The 18,024-nt window shown below is 39.6% G+C and overlaps 1 protein-coding gene across 1 annotated transcript in view; it reads right to left on the minus strand.

The window, feature by feature from the left end:
• sema6bb (sema domain, transmembrane domain (TM), and cytoplasmic domain, (semaphorin) 6Bb) overlaps positions 1–18,024 on the minus strand; it is a 182,144-nt gene that overhangs the window by 35,022 nt on the left and 129,098 nt on the right. Inside the window, exons 11-16 of the mRNA XM_061737645.1 lie at positions 16,092–16,223; positions 15,048–15,197; positions 12,694–12,873; positions 9,998–10,138; positions 6,055–6,132; positions 1,468–1,526 (exon numbers count right to left, since the gene is read on the minus strand). Coding sequence (XP_061593629.1) covers positions 1,468–1,526; positions 6,055–6,132; positions 9,998–10,138; positions 12,694–12,873; positions 15,048–15,197; positions 16,092–16,223 — 740 coding nt within the window. The remainder of the gene's footprint in view (positions 1–1,467; positions 1,527–6,054; positions 6,133–9,997; positions 10,139–12,693; positions 12,874–15,047; positions 15,198–16,091; positions 16,224–18,024) is intronic.

Raw genomic sequence — 18,024 nt, forward strand, 5'->3', positions numbered from 1 at the left:
GCGCAGACCGTCATTACACCTACAGCAAAACCTGCCCGTAGCTGTGAGTATCACAGCGGTGGGTCCAACCTGTGCTCCTCCGCTCCAAGAATAGAGCTTGAACCATGGAAGGTTGTTTTTTAATTCATTCTTTTGGTCTTTTGATCATAGTCTAGCAAATCTCATAATAATTTAGCTGTATTGGAAGGTAGGTAATGATCCCCAACGTGTTGCTTTCAGTAACTTTCAGTATTACTGTCTTTATTTTAGAAAACTTAGATGAGACCTTCAACATCTGTGAGACGATCCAGAAATATAACGGTTGTCAAGGTCTTCATTTACATCAGCAGCAGGAGTTATTATGTTTATTTCTCAACAACAACAACAAAAGGTGTAGTGCACAAATAGAAGAATTATAATCAAAGTCACCCCCTTTAATTAAGAGCCTCCTGTATGGAAGGAGAAACTGCAAGTAGAAAAGGTGGAGTAATAATTGCATCAGATTTTACTTTTAATTATAATATTTCGTAAGAATATTCTCTTAACGGTGAAAAGCAGGACACTTGCATAACACGATGTGCATTAAATACAGAACAGCCAGTGGAAGATCACTGGCGGAGCCAACACTTTGATTATGATCCTTTGCATGTCCAGCAAAGCGCCACACAAGGACTCAGTGATGACTAACAGCTAGCTCAACTTATCCATGCTCCGAGTGAGCCCCAGCCCTCAATTACAGAGGCCATTCCCTGTGGTTTGGTGGTCAGAGGACCTGTAGCGAGAGCGCTGAATCTGAAACAGGATTAGAGTTGTTCAGGGGGTTTTGATCTTGGAAAAATGATCTGTTCTTTTTCTCAGGGATCACGGCACATGAACTGAAAGAACTTTAAAAAAAAAAGCAAAGGATTAATTTGCACGCGTTGGCATTCGCGCTCTGATCAAAGTGAGTGGATGTCACGGGAACACCCTTAAAATCTCTTGTGTCTAAGATATGATGACAAATGTAAGATAGAGATTTTTTGCTGTGCTACTTGCCACTTGTAACGATGCAGCGAAAGGAGAAAGAGGACTTAAAAAGCCTGATTTTAATGTAATTAACCAGACGTGGATGGATCCGTACTTATCAGACCAAAACGGAGACGGAATACAAGTAAGAACAAAGCAAACATAAAGATTTTCTGGCCAGCTCAGAGACAAAATGAAACTAACAGACCGTCATGTTAAATCTCTGTGTTTACTCGAGGGACAAAAAGAGATACTACAGAACATCGAGGTAGAATGAGACTTGTCTGTATCCATTTGTGGATTTCCTCATTACAAGATGAAACTACCCCTACCCCACACACACACACACACACACACACACATTAATGAGGTATTGTTTACTCTGAAGGCGAGTTATGTGAAGATCTGAGCAAAAACAAAAAAAGGAAACTTGCTTTTACACTCGTAGGTAAACACATACACATCAACCCAAAGTCCTCTTACCGTCACAGTCACCCAAGTGCGCCACGTTTCCCTGTTCAACATCTTGCTCAAATGGCAATCTGCAGAGGAGAAAAGACACAGTCATTAATCAGAGGACGCGCGGGGACAGCGAGTCGGCCACTGACACCCAGCACAGATCTGCTCCGATAGAGGAAAACTATCACAGCGTCACAGCTCAGGACAGGGGACAATACAGCCAATATCTCCACAAGATTCTTTCACACTCGGACAAGTGTTTTTATTTTAAGAAAGTATGAAAGTCATTAAATTGGAACAAGAACTTAAGAGGCCCTAAAGCTAACTAATATTCACATAATTTTGAAGATAAATTACTTATGCCTGCAACAATGCCCATAATTAAGCTAATTAATGCAATGAATTGCAAACATTTCTAGGTCAGCATCTTAATATTACATATCTTTGCTGTTGATATAAACTCCACATCTTCCAGCAGGAAGGACTTTCACGAACATTTGGTTTCGCCATTAATATGTAGCTCAAGGTGGGAAGGCTCTTAAAGAAACATAAAAATCATTAAGATATATCAGTTTTTATGAAAACCAATTACATATTTATGAAAACAGTACCTTGACTTATCAACTAAGCGTTGAAAATATTGAAAACCAGAGTTCTGAACTTCAATAATTCCACAGAAATTATGAAATATTGCAATACCTGCAACTCATTTCCCATTCGGGACACAGGGGAGCAGGGAAAACTCAACAGACAATAACATGTGATGAAGTGAGGAAGCCGAGAGGAAATGAGAACAGCTCACGGGCCAGGTGCTCCCAGAGAAAACACAACTGCTTTTGGTTATGGCTTTTGTCAGGGGAAGCCGTACCAAGTTACAATGGACAGAATGACTGAGAGAGTGTGTAGGTGTACGTGAGCACATCAATGAAAGTGCCTGCAGGCTTCATTCAGTAAAGAGCGCATGAAGTTCATGTAAATGGAAAACCTGCAAGTGACGAGGGGGGTGAAAACTCTGAGCAAGAGCTGTTTTGCTTGTGTTTTAATAGATTAACGTTATGGAAGACACAAAAGGAACGCACTAAACGCACAATCCTGATAAGAGTGTTAAAAGAATATGATGAACTTTTAACTTACAAACTAGCATAGGTGTCTACACTGATCTCCCTTGTGATATACAATACAGGAAAACCCACACACATACATATGGACTATGACTATTAGTGGTTCTTTTATGCACTGAAACCCAGAGGTGTCTTCAGTATTCACATTCATACTCAGGTAGAAGTATAGATACTAGAGTTTAAAAATACTCCTGTAGAAGTTGAAGTATCAACTCAAGTTTTTTACTCAAGTAAAAGTATAAAAGTACTGGTTTCAAAACTACTTAAAGTATAAAAGTAAAAGTAATGTAAGGGGGAAAAAGCCATTGAAAATGAATGCATCTTAGTATAATGCAAATATATTAAAGAACCATATATGTGTACTATTGAGCATTAACATGATTTTCAGAGAGCAGGAGATATGATGACTAGTTGCCTATAAGTATTGTAATGGTGCAAAAAGTCAAACTTCAGAGGCATGTTATCATTTATCCTAACCTTTATTGGAATTTACATCCAAGTTTAGTTGCAGGAATCTGAGGGAACGGATGTAAGAACAAAACTGGACAAGAACATCTGAAACAACCACAACCAAATTCACTCTATCCGGATGGAGCAATTTAACTGGATAGTTTTTTTTTTTAAAGGCCGAAATGAAATAGAGTAACAAGGCTGTTTTTAAAATGTAAGGAGTAAAAAGTACAGATAATTGCATGAAAATGTAAGGAGTAAAAGTAAAAAGTCATCTGAAAAATAATTACTCCAGTGAAGTATAGATAACCAAAATTTCTACTTAAGTAAGGTAACAAAGTATTTGTACTTCGTTACTTGACACCTCTGCTGAAACCTAGTCACACCAACAAAAGGCTTTAGAAGTTTTGATGTTTTCTGATATTGTCTGCATGTCTGTCTCAGTTGCTGTGGTTGATCAGAAGTGGTGACTTTTCCGTTTTTCTTGACTCAAATAGACACAGAAATCATGCTTTTATTGGGAAACACCAATGACGATTACACGGACAAGTGTGAAGGACGAAGAAAAATAATGGTTCATCTGCTGGCTTCTAAAAGAAACTGCAACTGCAACTACCAATACAGATGACATGGTGATTTTTCAAAGATAAATCAATGTCCTAAATACTTAATGATTAGCCTGCAGCCGGACAAGGCCAAAGAACACCACCACTAGCAGATTCATAACAAAAACAGATATGGAGGGAATAGTGGGCTTGTTTTATATTCTTGCTGCGCGTTTGACGAGTACGTTCTCTTATTACTCTCAATATGAAGCCACAGGCAGCGGACCATCAGCTTAACAGGCCGGGAAGGCTGGAAAACGAAAGGAATATGTTCACCTGGCTCTGTCCACAGTTACCAAATATTAGGCTCACCGTAAAGTTTGCATGCTTGAATAATTTCTTGGCCTCAGCAGGAGAGCAAATAAGTGCAATCAACCAAGCACGTTCCTTATAGCAATCTCTTTGGCTTTAATGCTTGGTCTCTGATACTGCAAAATGATACTGGAACAAATTCTTTGAATTTAAGAACAAGACACACACACACACACACACACACACTTGCAATCAAACAGAAGTGACTTGATTCTTATGTCATAGGTCATGTTCATTATTTAAAATTACATATATCCTACGAAGACTAAGAGTGGTCTGAATGCCATCTAATGTCTTTCATACAAAGAAAATAGTTCCCTGATTGAACTGAAACTGCTGTGTGGACTCGCTTGGTTGCTGGCAGATCTGTGCAGTAAGTTTTTCCACACACACACACACACGCGCACACACACACATACACGCACGCACGCACGCACGCACACACAGAGTTATGGCTTTACAGTGAAGCAGTATTCGACCCACAGAGAACATCTGAAACACCAGATCACGAACTGCACAGAGATGCTGGATTGATCTCAGGAAGTCCGTATTCTGCAATTATCTAAAGCAGCTGCTCAGCCAGCATTTATGCTTTTAATGCCTGAAAACCCCCCTGACAAATGAGCCCAAATACACTGAACGTGCAGCGGTTGTCATCATAATAAAGAATAATGTTTCGTGTTCAGCTGGCTGCCTTTCACACACTGTGGGTCATTGTGTAGCTTTGCCAGTGGGTCCTTTTGCATGTTTTGTTTTTTTTTACCTACAGGTTTATTTTATTTCGTTCTCATTCTTCCATGCACATAGTGTTAGTATTTAAGTCTTTGACATGATAAAAACCATACAATGTGCACACTGAATACTGTGGAAAATTAAACGCTGGTGTCCCTCAGACTTTTGTTTTACAGTTGACAGGAAGTAAAGTTATTTTTAAAATGACATTACTCACCAGAACGGCCAGACATTTAATTTGCTACTTGTCAGTGAATAGGAAAAATAAAAAAAGCAGTTTGAAGTTGAAAAGGACAAATAAGCTTCAGTACCTGAAAGCTTTTCAAATGCAATCTATAATAATAAACTATGATACAAATCTTAAAATATACCTCCCCCCCTCATAAATCTCAAATATAGGGAGAGTACAGCATCATAAATAACAATGAAACCATACATCTAACTTTGCATAATATCTACTTCATTAAAAGTAGTAAACTTCTTTCCCTCAGCGGTCCAAATTACAGTGTAATGTTATTTCACGCCACATGTTGTGCTCTCCTCTGGAGTCAGGTTGCAAAGGGAGGCTGCGTTATTCTAAAAAGAGGAAATCTGCGGTAACTCGATGCAGAATCGATTGCCGAGTTGACCGCCCTTGGAAAATCAAATCAAGACAAACACAGAGGCCTTTAATGGTATAAGCAGGCAGCCCGAGGTGGTCTTTAAGGTTCATGTTGTCTGTTCAGCTGGCACCACACCTGTGTTTGAAAGTATAATGCAATAAGCAGCTTGACTCAAGAGAAATTTGATTTCACTGGAGGGGGAAACAACCACGACTGGAGGTGAGCTGTCAAGACAGACCGCTGCGTCTCAGTAGCAGGAGGAGACTGGGTCACACACGCAGAGACAACGCACCGTCTGTACATTTGGCCAACACGCAGCGTTACACAAGAGGGAAACAAATACTGAAATTCCCTATGTCACTCACCTTACTCAATGTTTTATAACCGCAACTCAATAACAAGTGGAGTGGAAGCACATTGTAATGTTTAAGCTCAGACATCTTGAATCAATAAGGACATACATGGAACAGACTGTGTAGCAGACTACTTAGAGGGCACAGCGCTTACTCAAAAGGCTCAAAACACTGTAGACGCACACTAAGAACTCCCAGACCAGATAAATGATATATGGGGTGTCTCTGTGGGTGCTTGGTGTGCCGCCAGAAAACTAACCTTGGGAGGAATGCTAAAGGTAGATGTGGACCAAAACAAAACAAAACAAAAAAAAACGTTTGTAGGAGCAAAGTGATGGAATAAAGAAAAAACAGAGCGATGACAAAATAACAAATGAAATTTTGAGAAAAGAGATAAAGACAGATAAAAGAAAAACACAAAGCAAAGGGCTTGTACCTGGTTCCAGGCCTCAGGAAAGAGCAGGTGCTTCCTCTGGTCCAGCCACAGTACGGATCCCTGGAGGCGATGCAGTTCCTGCAGAGATGGGAAGGACTGGTTAAATCTCAAAGGTCTGGAAGTTCAGAATTACTCCCCGATTTTGTTTTATGACACAATCTAATCTAATCTAATCTAATCTGAGTGTTTTCAAATGTAAAATATAGGCCATAATTAACTTATTACTGCAGTCACTGCATTGTTTATGCAGTGACTTAATTTAAAGTTTTTCAGTTCTTTATTTGAACACACACACACCACATATACATATATATATATATATATATATATATATATATATATATATATATATATATATATAAAATGGGTAATCAAGGCTACAGGTGAAGCAGTGAGTGGGAATACAGTGCACTGTATGCCAAATTTAGCTTTGCTGTCAGCTCCTAGCTGAAATATCTGCAGAGCTGCTGTCAGACATTTACAGCAGGATATACCGTTTAATTTGTTGACTCGACTGCAAAATCAAAAATGACAGTCGCATTTGGTCGATGCTGGGTTAATACAAATGGCTGGTTGCTTCGTTAAGCGCCCTAACAGATGAGAAAGTGACAACGGCTAGCCGTTGGCCAAGTAATCATAATACAAATACATATATATTGCGTGAGATAAACTCTCCTGGCATGGCACAAAAAATTCACCCCCCTCAGAGTTTTCATGGATGTGGAATCAAATGACTGAGACCAAAATGTTTTTGTGAACCAGGCTGTAAATATGTTTATGTCTGACCTGCTTTTGCAGCAAGACTCTCGTAGTCGGTTGAGGAGCTGCAACGAATTTTAGTTCTGCATGAGCCTCAATGTGAAAGTTACATGAATGACATTTGGGTGCACCTTATACAGAGACTATCGTCCCTGTGCAGGCGGCGCAGGTTTGAATCTTGGCCTGCAGCTCCTTACAGCCTTTCTTCCCCACTCTCTCTACCCGAGTTTCCTGTCTAGCCAACTTCAAAGTAAAGGTCACTAGGGTCACAGACAAATCTTTAAAGAAAATAAATAAAAAATAAATAAAATTTAGCGACCGGAGGCTATAAGAAAATCTCTGCACTCTTCTTTTGTAAATAGACTCAAGTTGTAAACATTATCTCTGATTGGTTCACTTGTTTAAATTTGCAACGTCTGTCATCTGCCAATCAAATCGCTGCACATCGAGCAGCCTGAGTCAGCAATGCCTTCTTGCAGCTGATCAGGCAAAAGGTCCCTGAACAGGCTGTCAGATTAAATGGCCTTCAGTGCAGGAAAATATTTTCCTTCTGAAATTAGAAAAGATGCTGACATTATGTAACAGATTCAAGGGATATTATGGGTTGTGCAGATGCTGTCAACATTTAAACGTTCCATGTCCAACCTGATGAGACGTTTACAGCCTGAAGTGAGCTTTACAGGTTTATAGCTCACTTTAAAACAATATTAGGGATGCAATTAGTTAATTACTTATGGGAATATATTCAAACTAGTTCATGATGGCCTTTTTCAGAAGTTTTGAGATATTTTTTTAAGTCACTTTCTCAATGCTGTATATTGGGAGCTGATATGATTTTCAATGGATCTTATCAGCTACCAACAACACTGGATATTAACAAGTGCAGTTTGAATTTTTAAAACGTTAAATGGTTGAAGAGTGCCTTTTAACCTTGTCTGGATAGGGAAAAGCATTTTACAAAGTGTTGTCCATCCGTACAGTCATTCAGAAAAACACAGGGCTTCTTATTATACATATATTCAATAAACAGTCCTCTTATCTCTACAATTACACACCGATGAGCGTATCAGTGTCATGTCCAAGGACACTTCAACACATGGTGGGATTGTAGATCAGTTTAAAGACCTTCTGCTCGCTTTGTTTACTCCACCTCTAGAGAAAGCCAGCCTTTTCAGTTTTAAATATTGTTTTTTCCAGCATTCTAAAACAGGAATTTGCTGGACACGTCATTAATATTCACAGTAAAGATTTGTCATGTTTCCCCCCTCAAAGCTCAGCAAATCATTAAAGGAGCTAAGAAGATTAAACAATAATTAAAATCCATTTCCAAAATAGGAACTGAGCTTGACAGATTCTTCTGTTCATACAGAGAGCAGCACACTAGCCTCAACAGCCTCAGCTAGTCTTTTACTGATTTTCCAACCACATGTCTTAACATTTTCAGGGTATGGAACTGAATGCTGTGGAAAAACTGGACCCAGATTTCATTTATAAGAAATCCAACAGTCAGAGATTTGATGTCCAATTTATTCTAGCTGTCAACTTTGCCTGAGGTTTGTGGTCTCGGTTTAATTGTTAGAAAACAAGAGTCATATATTATTTACACCATCTTTGGTTCCATTTTTGTAGTACTTTCAATAGAGTAGAGCCAAACAAAAAAAACCTGTCCATTCTCTATTACCAACAATTCAAAATTATATCCATAAAAGTATGTACACCTCTGAAGAAGATCATATAGTTCTCAGTAACTAATCCCTTTTAGGCCACTTCACTTTTCCAGCAACCGTTTTCCAGTCAGAAATACAGTAATAATGCAAAATGAAATGGTCCTTCAGTTATAAGCCATAGTTAATGATTTGTGGTGGAATTAGGTTAATAACTTAAATGAATAAGAAATTATATTAAAAAAAAAAAAAAAAAAAATATATATATATATATATATATATATATATCAAAAAGTCCAAGAAAGAAACAATAAAAAAATCCTGACTAGAAGCTACTGAAGCATGACTCAGAAATATTCTCATGGAAAATTAACCTCCATCTTCACGTCCAAGTATCTTCACACAGACAACTAAATGGCCCTCAGGGACCACGTCGGTGGAGTTTTCATGTGGTCTGGATTACACGCTTGTATGACTCACCTGCTTGGGTGAACACAGTGCACGGCTCATTGCTGCCGGCGTGTGCACTGGATTGTGATGGCGTATCAGTGGCCACGCCCACACGCGTGAAGACGCAAGAAATAAAAAGAGCCCCAGCTGGGAAGACGGGCTCTACAATGCTCCCACTGCACATATGTCAATGAATACTCCAAATATGCACATCTTTATCTGTATTTATCTGTATTAACAAGAGCTTCTACGATATCGCTCCTTTTCACCTGCTGCCAAGTTTAGTTGATAACAGAACATGACCAAAACAAAATTAACTGAGCCTTTTCTGAATCTAGTTAGCATCTGTTGAACAAGTCACTTTACCGATTACTGACTGGAACTTAGTGTAACTTATCAGAGCAGATGGCGTAGTAACTGTTCGCGGACGTACTTATATTTTGTGTGACATGAAAAAGTATCTATTTAAGATACTATGCACAGAAAATAACTAGTGGTCCTAGAATTACCATGCTTCTATCAACAGATTAAGGGACAACAACCAAAAGTATATTTGTTATAATGATGTCTGCGCAATGGCTTATTTATTCACTTATAATTATTATTGATTGTTTCTAAGCTACAAAAGCAACACCGCAAAGAGTTCATGGACGCATTCTCTGGAGATTCAAAACAAGCCTATTTCTCTTCGAAACTTCTAACTTCCAGGTGTTTTTTGACTAGTTATAATTTATTCTTTCTTAATTTGTTTATCTCAATTTATGTTGCAACAATATAAATTGTCTTTGGGGCAAATAATTCATTGAACTCAATTCAATTCAATTCACCTTTACAAAGATATTCTCTGCACGTACAAGTCAGTTTTGTTGGACCTGGCATCATCTCAGTGGTTAACAGAATATCATCTTGCTGTTTAGACGTGTTTACTGGAAAAGTCAGCTCTCCCACTGTTAAAGCAAGCAGCGCTTTGCTTCATCTCGCTCGACAAGTCTTTGTGGTCACGTACCCCCTTCTCTCAATCCGCTGCCCTTTTATGGCCATGTGTGTGGTGTAACGTGGTGCAGGCTTACTTCATGCATCGGGAGTAGAGCTGGCATCGTGCCACCGGTACTCTGACCACACAGGAGGGGAAGGCGAGGAGCAGAGTGTGGCTCACCCTGTCCAGAGTCAGAGACAGCAGCTGCCTGGCCTGCGGCGAGTCCTCAGCACACCTACACCACACAAACAAGCAGTAACACTTTAACAAGCGTTCATATATTATAAATAAACAAACAAATGCATTAAGGAATTTCAATTACTAGTCTAAGACATTGTGCATTAAACCTATGACCTCACTCTGAGCATAAAAGCAAGGAAAAAGCTTTCCTCGTGACTTATTGTGGAACAGGACCAAACATAAAGAGCTCTGTGAGCAAAAGACAAAAGTGAAAGCACTGAGAGCCTGTTGTTACAGTGTCAACCCAAATTCACACTTTAGACTGTGCAAGTTTGAGGGATTGGTTGGCCATCAAACACGGCAGCAGGAACAAAATCACTTCTAATTGGCATTTGGAGCTTCAATAGCTGGTAACATCCTGCCTGCATACAGCAGATTTATACCTTTTTATGAACATGTGCACTCATGCATCGGTTGTATCTGGATGGTTTATGGTAATAACACTCTGGTGGGACCATAGTCATTAGGAAGAATCTATCATTCTGCTGGGGCCGAACTGCAAGTCATTCTTCACAGCCAATATCATGAAAGGCAGCGGAGATCAGAGAGAGATGTGGGGAGCAAAAAAAAAAAGGCGAAGGAGAGTGAATATCAAAGAATAAAACGGGGTATGTTTCTGTAATATCTGGTTTAGAAATATTTCCTAACAACATATCCAGGCTCTTGATTTCCATCTCTGACCTTTTAAAAGATAACTTAGTAAGCAGGCCTCGATTTTGTGGAACTCAGAGTTTATTGTGGGCAGGTTTTTTTTTCTTGTGTCTGTGAACGTAAGCTGAGGGTGGCCTCGCCTGGAGCAGGAAACAATGTGGCTGCACTATGTCTCTTGATTAGCTGGGGGCCTGCTGTGATATCTGGACGGCCACTGGCCTCCTGGTGAGCTCACCGTGAACTTGGAATTATTCCCAAACCCGCTGGCTTCAGTCTGCAGCAGCTTATTCATACGCTCTCTTCATTTCGCTTGCAAGCACTATCCTTCTTCTTCTTGATGCAATGAGAGCAACTGGTGAGCATATTTTGGAGAAGAGAGGAAAAAGACTGAACGTCTGTTTCCAGCCAGTTGGTTAAAGAAATGATACTTTAATTGAGCTTCAACTTACTGAGGAAAAAAATGGCATATACATCCACGAGTGCAATTACCACCACGGAGAATGTTTAGAAGCATCTACTTTCTTTTTAAATGCTTCTAATTAGCCTTGGTAAAAGATAATCGCCATCCAAATCTGCCCGCATCTGTGTGGCAGTTTTCTTGCCTCATGTGAAACTCTGAATTTCAACAAAGAACAAAATGGAAAAACGAGGACTTAAAAGGCAACGCGCCCACTGTTCATTAGCTAATGATCAACATCAAGTGAAGCCTCAAAGCTGCAAGGCCTATGTAAAAATGCTAATTAGGAAAGCAGAAGAGGCCTAATGTCTTCCAATAATGTGTCAAGATCCAGATATTAAATGTGATTCGACTCCAGGCCGAAGAGAGAGCGCGAGTAACTGGTCAGGACCAAGGATCGCATAATTTCTATTACTACAGCCGAACATTATTGCCATTATACATGTACAGTGCAACAAAGTAAGCGTGCAAAATTGAGATTCTTTTTCTGCGAGCAATCATAAAAGAGCTTATAAAAATATCTTATGTAAAAAGGTTCTATAAAACTCAACCGGTGAGACAAATGTAAGAGGAAATTAATAAAAGGAATGTAAAGATCCCACCACACAAACACACAACACCTGATTATTTTTATGTTCTCCTTTCATGCTGTACTACAGTTTGTGTTGGATTCATTAGAAGAGGCTTAGATTTGTTGATGATGAATATTATCCTCTAATTATAGTCGTGTCTATTACTGCTATCTCTCTCTGTGAATGTGGCTGTGTCTTAAAATGTATTTCATAAAGAACTGTTGAGGTTTTCAGCAAAACTCAGGACATATCATTTTCTTTTCTGTAACTCTTTTTCAGTGTACATCATTTTAGTAGCTTCACTCACTGTGTATACATAAAACCACTTCCTGGTCTTCTCAACTGATTTTTTTCCAGATTTGACTTAAATTAAACAATAAAAAAATGTCTGTTCCCTCTGTTTCCAAGAGATAATGATTCATCGAGCTTAAAAGGTCCACACGGTAAATATACTGTAAGGCTCCATCCTGCATTTACTAATGGAAACACAATAAATAAAGAGAAAAAGCTGGTCTGACTCCTGCGTCTCGAAAGTCTGCTATAGCCGATATATCTCATAGTAACCTCTTAATGACAAGAATATAGAGAAAGTGCACTTCATTAAGCAGCAACAGAAATCATAACATTTTATTTTTCACATGTTAATGCTTCCGTTTGCAGAGATAATGCCCCACGTACTATTACATCTTAAATATTGAGATTTAGATTATTTTTTTTCAAATGTTTTTGTGAATTGTGTCTCCTTGCTTCATACTGAAGAATCCTGGTCAGACTGCATGTTTTGTAAAATATATGAAAAATGTAACACTTCAAAATCCTCTACTCTCTTTCCTTTATCCCATAAGCCTGACTATGAGACTGTGGTCTTACTTATCGGGATTGAATCCTTCCAGCTCCTCCAGGAAGATGTTGCTGTTGGTGACCGTATTGTCCTGGTTTGGCATAATGAGAAACTTGAGGATGGTCCCTCTGCTCGACCCGAGGAATAGCACGGTGCGGTTTCTGTACGGGCCGGCTTCAGTGTCCACCACAATCTTATTCAGCTGGTACCTGAACCGCAGAAGAGAGACAGAGCAGGGCATCGATACCGCTGTGCAGCTCATTTGAGACATTCCTTCTATGGAAACTAAAAGCATTAAAAGCAAGTAGCTCCTGCAGGCCAGTCTATGATTTAAGTGCACTGAAATAAATTGGCTTAGGTGAAACACATGGACTCTGGTGAAGTTAAATCAAAATATGCCATTTTCTCTTGAGTCAAGGCAAAACGAAATGAATCCTACAGAGAAGAAACTGCTCATCAAATTTGCATGATAAAATAATTACACCAGACGTTTCAGTCATTAATAATATCAGTCAAGTAAATGGGTTTGTCCTGGAACAATAACAGAGTGCAGCTTAGCTGCACACAGACCTGGGCGAGTGGGTCCAGTCCAGGGGTCGGCAACCCAAAATGTTAAAAGAGCCATATTGGACCAAAAACACAAAAAACAAATATGTCTGGAGCTGCAAAAAATGAAAAGTCTTGTATAAGCCTTAGAATGAAGGCAAACACATGCTGCATGTTTCTATATTAGTTATAACTGGGGGAAGATTTATTTTTTTCATTATGCACTTCGAGAAAGTCGAAATGTCGAGAAAAAATTCGAAATGTCGAGAAAAAAGTCGAAATGTTGAGAAAAAAGTCAAAATGTTGAGAAAAAAGTCTAATGTTGAGAAAAAAGTCGAAATGTCGAGATTAATGTTGAAGTACAATCTCGAGAAAAAAGTTGAAATTGTTGAGAGAAAAATCGAAATGTCAAGAAAAAAGTCAAAATGTTGAGAAAAATTCAAAATTACGAGACAAAGTTGAAATGTCGAGATTAAAAAGGAAAGGAAAAAGAAGAGAAAAAGGAAAAAAGGAAAAGAAGAAGAAAAAAAAAGAAAAAAGAAGAAAAAAAGGAAAAAAAGAGAAAAGAAGAAAAGAAGAAAAAAAGACAAAAAAAAAGGTCAAACATTTTTGAAAAGCTCCAGGAGCCACTAGGGCGGCGCTAAAGAGCCGCATGCGGCTCTAGAGCCGCGGGTTGCCGACCCCTGGTCTAGTGACTACAACACAAGCCTTGTTGCACTACATAGATCTGGTTCCCATAATTCTTCAGTGGGAGGTCGTCAGGGCAACTTTAAACAACAGAGGACCAGAAGGAGATGTGCAGGACATGTGTAGATGTACGTGGGATTACAGGTGCGTCCTACTACAACAAGCTTCAACATCAAACCAGGGCAACCTTAACAGAGTGCAAAGCCGGAAGACTGTATGCATGTGTGTGTGTGTGTGTGTGTGTGTGTGTGTGTGTGTGTGTGTGTGTGTGTGTGTGTGTGTGTGTGTGTGTGTGTGTGTGTGTGTGTGTGTGTGTGTGTGTCTGTGTGTGTGCACACAAGATTCACCACAGAATACAACCAATTCCTTCAAAGAAACGACAAAATCTAATCCGGCCAAAAGCTCTTAAGAAGCCCGCGTAGTCTTTTCCAGACAGATGAAAGCCAGTTCAAAACTGTAGCTTAATCAAAAGATGAAGAAAGTGTGGACAGGCTTTAATGCTTGATAAAAACTAAATACGTCAAAAAAACATCTATAAAACAAAAGAAGACGACATGACTGGTTTCCAGCGGCTCTGTTTCAGTGATTGCTGAGGATGTGACAGAATTCAGAACCAATGTGAATTTTCTATGTGGAGTTTCTGGGGATATATTTTCTCAAAACAATTCAGCCAAATGTTGGAAAGCTGAATGAATGGTATGACAGTCCAGATGGATAAATAACCCAAAAAATTCCAAGGCATGTTTGCACGTTCTCCTGGTGTCCATAAGTGTTTTAACAGCCGCTGTAGCTTCTTCTAACAAGTGTAAAGCATGTACGTTGTGTTTATTATTGATTTTAAATTGACCATGAGTGTGGATGTTTTGTCTTGGTGTGCCACTGTAATAAATCAGTGATTTTTGTTCATTCAAAACTTTCATGTCTGGGAAATAATTTTTCGCAGAAAGGAAAAAAAAAGTTATCTTAATGATCTGTTAATATCTGACACATAAATATATAATCATGTTAAAAACAATCTCCACATCTTAGATCCATAACTAAAACATGAACTTAACTTGAATATGTTTTGTTAAACGGTTATAAACACACACTGTGTCACTGAACCACTTTTTCACAGTTTCCCGAAGTGCTTGTATGAGTTTGGTCTCACCTGACCATGGTTCTGACTATCCAGGGTCTTTGTCCAAGAGACGGCACGGCCTCATCCATCAGGGGATGTGTCTTGACAAAGTTCAGCATCTCATCAGGGAAAGAGTTGGAGGAGTTAAACTTGGATCCTTGAACTGCACAGCCTCCAGGTCTGTGGGCATCAACATTCAGCACATTAGACATTGCAGAGAGGACTTATCTGAAAACGACATGCCTTTGTAGTGACGAGCCATCAAGAGCACATTCTACACTGTCTCAGGGACTCCCATTCAAATAGAAATACTTTTCTTTTTTTTTCTACAACAAGAGACCGATTTGGTCCAAAGAATCTCCCATTTGAGTCCCTGTTTATTGCACGAATTGTTACAGGCTAGGGCTGGGCGATTTTGGACAAAAATAAAATCCCGATTTTTTTCTCTGAAAACCCGATTTTCGATTTCGATTTTGATTTTTTTGGTAAAACTACAAAAGATAATGGAATAAATTATTTAAAATATTTTATCTTTATTTTTATAGAAAAATAGCAAACAAATGTCCCTATTGGGAATGAAGTGCAATTGAAAGATACTGTAAATCCTCCTTGAGTTTAGTAAAGTGACAACATTTACAATTTTCTTGATCAAACAAAGATGACTAGACGAGCTCTGTCTGTAATGCAGCCAGCTGCACAAAAGGAAAATCCATTTTCCGATTTTCCTTTTTTTAACATCGTCTTGATTAATAAATCCGATTTAGATTTAAAATCGATTAATCGCACAGCCCTATTACAGGCTGCAGTGCTTTGTGCAGAATCTTTCTGCAGTCTCTAATACACCACGCTCATTTAAAAAACAAACAAAAAATAAACAAATAAATACCTAAGAGGAACATTTACTAAAGTAATGAATCAATAAATGTATTGTCCTTTATTACCAAAACCCTATCAACCTGCTTCAAAACTCAATATCTTTAGTAGTGTTAATGTTTTTCTGCAATATCAGCTTGTTCACAGCTCTTTAAAGACAATGTAAATACAAGTGCAAGAATTGAATTCTGCCATCTGGACCTTGGCTTTGGGATGAGTTCGTCTGGGACAGGCGTCCAAATAGACTCAGGTGATTTCTGTTCCTTAAACCTCCCGTCAAACACAGCAGCCAGCTGCTCCATGTCAAAGGCACACACCGCTGAACCGGGTATACTGCGGAGACAGAGGCAGAACGAGACGGTTTAAAGACTTTGAGCCGACACAAAATGACTGTCAATCTCATGTCAAGTAGGCTTTACTTTCCGGCAAGGGTGCAAAGAGAATAAGGGACTGAAAGAGAAAAGCTTATGTGGATTAAACCTGGACTGAAAAGGGTGTGTGAAACCTCAAGGAGGAGAGGTTGCAGTATAGAAGGTCAATTTTAAGGATGAGAAAGGGATAGAGACCCAGCAAATGTGGCAAATTGAATGTAAGTTGTTCATATTTTGACACCTAGCCCTGGCACACGAAGGAAATTGGGGCTGTAATGGAAAGAGAAACTAGGTAAGATAGACGCCATCAGCCACAGAAGAGATATGCCGCAGATGCAACAGCAATATTCGGGCCCATGAAAAGATCTTGGCTGGAATTCCTGGAATATAAAACGAAATAGGAAATGAGTCACAGAAAATTCTGTTTATCGCAAAAGGGGAGGGGAAGATTCTCATAAAGGAGATGAACCCAACAAAACATTCCAGTAAAAAACCTGGTGCACCTCAGAGACTCTTTTCTCGTGAACCCAGCGGCACAGGAACAGGAGCATCTGCTCCGCGAAGTGTCCAGCGCACCCCCGACTCAAATAATACACAAAGACGCTTCCAACCCACGCTTCCACAGTTTAACTGTCCCCTCAGAGTGTTTCAATTGCAGAGATAAAACATTGTAGAGACTGGGAAAGAAAAAAAAGCGGTGTCGGGGTGAGATAAGAAGTGAGTCTGAAGAAAAGGGTCTGCTCCCTGACTGCACTCCCTTCTCCAAATGTGTCCTCATCAGTGACTAATTGTGCACATGGTGTGGGAGCCAGTGAGTAACTGTGGAGAAACACACACTGGGAAGAAAAATAAAAGAGAGACTTAGTCATATGTGACCTGCTGCTACATAAATCCCACACAAACCCCATCTGGTTACCTCTTTCTCAAGTACGATTTGAGGGTCTGTGCAGCTCGGCCCCAAGGTTCTCTATTGAGCTCTGAGCCGTTTCTGTTGAGTGCTCTTTTGAAAGCTGCCGACGTATGAGGAAAGGCAGCGCCTGAAGGCTGGATTTTGGCTGCAGCAGGGAGCCGTGCTCAGCCGTTGTGCCATTTGATCAGGTCGGGCCGCTTCCCCCTGTTAGTTATCATTCACAGGCAGGGATGGGACTCGACTCTGGACAATGCTGCAGAGCCGCAGGCCTGTGTGTGTACATTACAGAGCCTCTCCAAGGACCGCAGGTACCAGATGCTACATGTGACATGTCTGCCAGTGTTGCATCACTGCCAGCTTTCTCCACCGTCCCTGACTGAAGGGCGCTGGTTTGGCCCCATGTGCAGCTCTCCAAAGCCAAAAACACCAACAGCCGTCTTTCTCTCTGAATTTTTGGTTGTAACTACCACTTTGTACTAACTACTCAAAGTCATTTTACAACTTATCTTCTCCCTTGAGGTTAAGCTTGTTTATGTACCCTTTCCCCATCTCTTACTGGGACTATTTCCTGCTCCCTTTTTGACTGAAGTTAAGTTACAAGCCATCCAGCTTGCATGAAGAAACACCACTCCGAGGGACACAGAGTTTGGTGAGGAAGAAAAAAAGATGATGTGAAGCAGGAGAACTTCTACCATCAACACATTCACTATGGGTTTAACTCGTAGAAATGCTGCAGACGTCCTGCTGAGTTTTGTTCTCCCATTAATATGTTCAATTTTTGGGGAGGAAAAAAAAAAAAAGTGGTTCTATAATAAGTGCTGAACCGAAATACTTGTAATGCTGTCAGAACCTC

The sequence above is a fragment of the Cololabis saira genome, chromosome 13, assembly GCF_033807715.1.
Source record: "Cololabis saira isolate AMF1-May2022 chromosome 13, fColSai1.1, whole genome shotgun sequence".
In the NCBI taxonomy this organism is placed as follows: domain Eukaryota; kingdom Metazoa; phylum Chordata; class Actinopteri; order Beloniformes; family Belonidae; genus Cololabis; species Cololabis saira.